Raw genomic sequence first — 7,207 nt, forward strand, 5'->3', positions numbered from 1 at the left:
CTTCTTTCCACAAGTCATACCTTCTTCTGTCCCTATGGGTGCTTCACATCAGTGCAGTCACCTTTTCATCAGCATTTTCTGCACATCCATGCCTACGTCCTAGATATCCTTGTGTCTGGTATGAGGGTATATGGGAGGACCAGACCTGTCACCTCTCCAGGTCCTTCTCAACTGCCTGTGCCTTGAGACAGAGCATCATGTCTGTTAGACACACAGCTTACTGTCTCTCTCGCTTAATCTTTCTCTCTTCTTTCTGGTATTGTCTTTTATTTAGAAGTTTGTGCTCTTCCTCCCCCACCCCACCTTCTTTGTTTGCCCAATCTGGGCCTTGTCTTTTCTCAGGACTTGAACCATAGTCTCGAGTATGGATTATGCCTGAGAGCCAGGGCTTCAAACCCTGCCAGACTTGGCATAAATATTTCCCCCTCAGTGACAGACATTCAGGCTGCCTCCACTGCCTGGGACAGATATATGTCCCCTCCAAATGAAAGAGCTGCTCTGGATTTAAAAGCAGATCTAAGAAATTGAGGGACAACTTCAGGTCCTCATAAGAGAAGGTCAGACAATTGCCAAGCTCTCTCTACAGGCCTCTCTCAATGTCGCCAATACAGCTGCATGTTCGATGGCTACAGCAGTAGTCATGTGCCAAGCTTCTTGGCTGCGCTCCTTCGTATGGCAGCTAGGGATCAACTTAGGGTAAAGGCACAAATATTTCTAGCCTTGTTAAGATGTGAGGAGTGTCCACGCTAGCTTTTACAAATGTGTGGCATACCTTGAGTTACTGGCAATCCGTTAACTTAGTGTACCAGTTTACTGAAGATGAATCTTGTAAGTCTCTTGCACATCCCTAGGACTGCTCTGTGGCTGGGGGGAGAAATTGGTTGCTGTTAATGTAATTTTATTACATTAATGTATTTATTTTTCACACAAGAGCATGTGTTAAAACATTGGCACAAGAAACTTCTCTTTTACCAGTGTGTCTGTATTCTGGCCACATGCTACAGACTTGTGGTTCTCATTTAATATGCAAAAAGTGTTCAGACAGTGGCAACCCTCATCTTTAACATCTTAATCCAAGTTAAGTTGGAGCATTGAATGCTGGGATGTGTAGCTTCTGAAGTCCATGTTGCCATATGAAGGAGGCGGCAGCTGCATGCCTCTGGCAAATATTGTTTCATTCTAACCCTTACTGTACATCACACAGTCTCCATGTGGTTAGGCTTGCATTAGTGTGATTGGCAGGGCACAGGCTAGAGCTGCAGGGCTGGACTGATCTTTTTCTGGTAAGATCCAAGCATGAGGCACTGGTACTGTGCAAGTTTCATAGAATCATAGAATATCAAGGTTGGAAGGGACCTCAGGAGGTCATCTAGTCCAACCGCTCAAAGCGGGACCAATCCCCAATTTTTGCCCCAGATCTCTAAATGGCCCCCTCAAGGATTGAACTCACAACCCTGGGTTTAGCAGGCCAATGCTCAAACCACTGAGCTATCCCTCTCCCCACAGTACTCCAACTCCTCCGTTGAGCTCAAGCTTTACATGGGATCTAAAACAATGAAGGGGGATAGAGGGGAAAAGTGAATAACATCCATATCTTTCTCAGTTCACAGAGTGTGATTCTACATTTAAATGTGATTTGAGAGAAAAGGTCCAAACCCATGAAAATTCCCCTAATAATAAAGTGCAGCCAACTTGCATTCTTCAGTTACTACCACTGTACCTTGTTACATTTTCACTAACTACTAGAGCTTAGCTGGGAGCAATAAGAATCTGAGTTTTCTAATTAAAATGAGGCGTGATCTCACTGTTTTTATAAAACAAGCAAAGATTTTTAATTCTATTGTTCAGACCTTCATAGGAGCTTTGAAAATTTTTCTCCTCTATTGACTCTTGCACTGTTTTATTTGGGAAATGGTGAATTTTATGTTTGTATTTTGAATGAATCATATCAACAAGGCTTTTTGCTTTGCTAACTTGTGTTTTTGTCCTAAAACACACGTAATCTTTCACCAGTATTATTTTAGCTCTGGAAAAGGTTGTGTATTGATTGTTGATGTAGAACCAGCAGGGGGAGCACAACTTTCTGGTCTGGCTTTTAAGTGCCACAAAGGAGGTCACTGATCTCTCTCCTTTTCTCTCCCAGTCTAAAAGAGACTTTGCTTCTTGATGCTGCACCCCGGGGGAGTTTTTTTAGAAAAGCTAGTGGTGGGCTTTTTAAAGACTTTAAATTTAAAAAAAAAAAACAAAAAAACACCCCAAAAAGTAAAAGTGCCCTTAGGCAATTCCTGGAATTCACTATCCTACATGCAGGAAATGCTGCTCTAGGCAAATCCAAGTTTTTTGGGAGAAGAGAGGGTGGATGACTTGAAATAATGTCTTGACTTTCTGCCTGCACTCATCCTGTCTCCCTTAATTTGTTGTGTGAGCTCTCTTCTCTTCATATTTACTCTAAGCCCTTTCTCTACTTCTTCATCTTTTAGCTCTTCTGTAATTTTGTAAAGTGCTGCATCCGTGCATTATTTATTCAGTTTTTATTTTAGCTTTGCCAGTTTCTCATTACAGGGAGAGGATTTGTTTAAAGGTGACATACATGTATTTGCATCTTCCTGCATTCCCAAAACTTCATCATAGATGCTGCAGCCATGTTCAAGCAATAGGAAATTAATGCCCCTGAATGTAGACCGGGATTTAAAGTAGATAATGGTGGATAAAATCTTTAGGAAAAACTGGTTTAGTTAGATTTACACCCCATTTAAACATTCAGTATATCTTGAAAACCACACTGAGTAGTGTGTGGTGCTTAATTAGGAAGGGTGAAGGAGAAGGCCCACCAAACTCACTTACAAAGACAGATTGTTCTGTTGCATTTGTAAGACACAAGGCTCTAATTCTTGGGTTAAAATAGACTCCTGAGACTTCTAGAGTTGTCACCATTTACCACTGATCAAAATAAGGGAAGATGCATTGAAGGGCTAATATTCTTTCTCTCATGGCCAAGAACACTTCAGTGCCAAGAGTCACTTAGTTATTTTGGTTTAGTTTCACTTACATGTGGAGTATGAAAATTCAGACTTTTACAGAAACCTGACAGTATTTGATCTCATTAAGACTCTTATTTTTCGGTATTGATTTTGTCTTTTTTAACTCCTTTTTAGATGTTCTTTGAAGATCACATTGATGATGCCAAATATTGTGGTCACTTGTATGGCCTCGGTTCTGGTTCTTCCTATGTACAAAATGGCACAGGGAATGCATATGAAGAAGAAGCCAACAAACAGTCATGACATGAAATGGGAGGTCATCTTTTCTGAGCTCTGTGTGCTTGTATATAGGTTTTATCTCTGGTTGAATCCCTTGGACAATTAGGCTCCCCCCACACTTCTCAGCACACTTTATTTTCTGCCTTTCTATGTACTAAATCTGACTGTTCCTATCACAGATCTGATCTTGATATGTTGAATTTTCTGAGTTAAATTTGGCCTTTGTACCTACCCAATCTGTAAAGAAGCATGTCTAGGATCAGCGTGGCAGAGAGAAGGGGAAAGCTAAATCATAATGAATATTCTGGTAAACTTACCTAGTTGGTCTTAGTTTTGTTTTTTTCCCCTACCCCCAAATTAACTAGCACTGATTTGTAACTAACTTCCCTGTTTCATGTCTGTCCCTTCCAGTATGCTGGTGTTTTAGCTATTCAAGATTGCGGACCATCAAATTTGCACTTTAGAGAGTGACTCTGACTCAGATCCTCTGTTTTATCTGAAGTTTTGGGGGTTTTTGCCCTGAGCTAGAAAAATAAGTCTGCCAACTTTAGCAACTTCACACTGTATTCCTTGGTTTTTGAGCCTGCAGAACATAACACATTCACTGCATAACAACGTACGTTTGTTCAAGCGAAACAAACTACTGAAATCTTAGTAACTGCTGTTATCTTACTGGTGTTCAGTCTTCCAAGCACATCCTTCCTGCGCATATCAGCTTCTAATTGGCCTGCTGCTTTAAAGCCACTCTGTGATGGAAGAAAATGTTTGAAAACCAGCTTTACACCCTTCAGGAAAAATTGAGAGACTTACTTTTGTATTTTTGCCATTGAGCTGAAAATCTGAGGATATTGGAACTGCAGTGGTTCTATTATGGCACACTTCCCTGGATTCAGTTCCTAGCTTTTATTCCAGTAATGTATTACCTAAATATTTTTTATTTTTTAAAGTCATATTTATTATGTACTTGATTTGATGATTTTTGCAAGTGAGTTTAGTTAAGGATAAAACCCAAAGACCTGAAGTAAACTTTATATTGAATGATTAAATTAGAAGGAAGATAAATTGTGCTTTTGTAGTTGCTACAAAGACAGATGGTACAGATATATTTGTTGTAAAACAACAAAATATAAATTACTTATAGCTAATAAAGTTACCTGAGGAGTGTAATGCTAGTTTTATTTTTTGAGTGTATCTTAGCAATATATTTTATATATATTGTTTTAAAGGACTGTAATGTACTTTAACCATGCATAGCAGAGCAATTGTGCAGGAAGACTTTTTTGGGATTGAATAGCTAAATACTAGCCTGAAATGATGGAATGCACGCCTCAGTGTGAGTGCGTTATCTTCACTGAAATCAATATTTGCAAATCTCCAAATGTTCGCCAAATTGATCTGTTTACCTTGTACTTTACAACATTCTTTTTTCATTAAGTTACAATAATATAACTGGGTGGTCCTTTTTAAAACAAGAACAAATTATTTGCATAACAGAGGGTATTATTTGTTTTTAAAGCTTTTGTAAATAAAGGCTTCAGAAATGTTTTCTTACATATCTACAGACTGGTAGTTTTGTTCTGAAACCTTTACTGGAATGTATATTGTACCCCATTCAGTCCCTGTATACTTCCTATTCCACCATGCATACTAATTCGTCTTTCTGGTGTCTGAAAGAGCTTTTAACAGCGCCCAAGTGGTGCCAGCACCAGCTTATTTCTGCCAGTTGAGAGCATAGCAGGAGTCTGTTTCTGTGTCCAATTATTTCACTGCTGTTAGCCTAATTTATGAGTGTGTGGGTACAACTACCCAATTAAGTTTCTCTCTTCAGGTATCTAGAGACTGTCATTCTAAGAAGTTGTGCTGGATCACTCTTTATTTTGACCTCTGAGTCAGATGGGCATAGATAAGGACACTGTTGGCATTTAACAAATAAACATAGGTGTGTATCTTGAGGCCCAATCCTGCTTTCATTTGAATATCCAAATCACCTGATGACTTCAGTGGGAGTTCAGAGTATACTAGGAATGCAGGATTGGGCCCTTTGAAGGGCTGATGTACTTTTGTCAGACAGAAGCTGTTAAGATTTAAAACACTATGATGGGATTATATGTGGTTATGCTTTGAGGGAAAACTAGTTTTTATATGATTTTTTTATATTCGGTTAACTTTTGTTTTGAAGGATCTTCTCAGCTGTGGATAAAAGGGACTTTTCTAAGTTTTTGAAATATTCCTTGGTTGTTTGTGGTGGTAGACATTTCTGCTCTCTCCCTCTCCTTCACAATGGGAAGGGTCAGTTTTTTTAATTTAAAATTGGACTAACTTGTTTCAAAGGTGGACATGATGTCTTTGTGGAGATAAATCCATATACATATTTTAAATTGAACTGCTCCAGAAATGTAGACACGTGCCTCCTTATTCTAAGGCCAAGAATTCTCATCATGCCCCTGCTACCTCCCAACCTCCTCGAAATCTGTTACTAGATAGCCTTGTTTGTTGTTCACATTTCCTTTGACGTAAGCCTATTTGTTGCGCCTAATGTTCCTTTTCTTGTCACTTGCATTTTGGCTTCTCTGGTTAGCTGTGTCTAACTCTTTGGGCACTGGTTTATGTGTTAGAGCTAAGTAGGTGCTGGGTGGCATGATGGCTAAAGAGATAAGCTCCATCAGATATTCAAGAAATTCAGCAAATGATTGAGAACTTAGTGTTTTTCGTTGAGTGATTGTCCACACGGATTCAATATGTGAGTGAGAGGATTCTTTTAGCAGCAGATTCTGTTGGGGCCAAGCCTGTGCCCTAGGTGTTTGTGCATCTCCTATCTATGGCAGAGCAGGCCCAACGGTTTCTCTTTACCACCTGTGACAGCAAGATGGAAGCCCTGCAGTTGTCCACTTTCTTTGCACATTGTGATTGTTTTAATTCTTTTTTTATTACCATTGTCAAAATACTTATTATTCAATTACCCTAAATGACTCCCCTTACAGGAGTACTAGCATTATGGCAGAAGCCAAGTTAACTGGGACTTAAGGCCTGTCCCTCATGTGACACTGCAGTGCTTATTGATGATGGGTATTCCTGCTCCCTGCTTTGTCTTGGAGAAGGACATGTCCCAGAGTGATGTTCCATCTGTTTGCTCTTTCTCCAAGTGAACTCAGAGTGAGGGAAGCCCCTTTGAAGCTGTTTCTACGAGACCAAATGGATGCAAGCCATCTCATGCCGAGAGGAGAGCTGCAGCCAGGCCTCTACTGTCCAGTTAGACTCTCTGTAAGTGTGTTGGTGAGCAGTGATTCCACCCTGAGCTCTTGGGCCACATCTACTCAGAGGCCCCACTCATCTGCCACTACATCGGCATCGAAGTCTGACAGGCAGAAAGGAGCACCGATAAGCAGGCAAAAAGGAGCAAAGATAAGCCCAGACACAGGCTGCCGTCCCTGGCACCTGGCAGAGTGAGACAGAAGGGTCAGCAAGGCCATGACTCATCCTGGGTTCATCCATCTGAAGACCCTGAGAAGGTCCATTGCATTGTCCTGGTACAGACTCCCAGTGGACAGCACTGCTCTCTGTAGCAACCCTTCAGCATTTACCCCGACACTGATTTTCTTGGTACTCAAGCCTCAGCACCAAGTGCCTCTGTGATAGTAGCCCCAGTACCATACACATTGGTACCCACTACCTTGGAACCAATTCCGTCTGCATCTAAACCATACACAGTGTTCAGTGATTTTAGCTGTGGGCACAGTGTCAGAGTTGTCTCCTCCAAAAAATTAAGGAAGGTGATAGCTAAACCCCCAGCCTTGGAGTCACTGGTATGCTGGGGTAGAGAAGTATTCCCAGTACCAACCTCCTCCGTGGAGACAGAGTACACCTGACAGAAGTGCCTCTCCCTTAATGGAGGTCTAGTCCTTTTCGTCGTCGTCCTCCTCTGCTGAGCATAGCAGAGAATCATCTAC

The 7,207-nt window shown here is 40.9% G+C and overlaps 1 protein-coding gene across 2 annotated transcripts in view; it reads left to right on the forward strand.

Annotated features, from left to right (window-relative positions):
• CNOT7 (CCR4-NOT transcription complex subunit 7) overlaps positions 1 to 4,765 on the forward strand; it is a 31,542-nt gene extending 26,777 nt beyond the window's left edge. For both annotated transcript variants that reach the window (XM_084625405.1, XM_084625406.1), the window contains exon 7: positions 3,156 to 4,765. In XM_084625405.1, the coding sequence (XP_084481531.1) occupies positions 3,156 to 3,284 (129 nt within the window). In that variant the 3' untranslated portion in view covers positions 3,285 to 4,765. The remainder of the gene's footprint in view (positions 1 to 3,155) is intronic.
• The last annotated feature ends 2,442 nt before the right edge of the window (positions 4,766 to 7,207 follow it).

The sequence above is a fragment of the Lepidochelys olivacea genome (assembly GCF_965140295.1).
Source record: "Lepidochelys olivacea isolate rLepOli2 genome assembly, chromosome: 4".
Lineage (NCBI taxonomy): Eukaryota > Metazoa > Chordata > Testudines > Cheloniidae > Lepidochelys > Lepidochelys olivacea.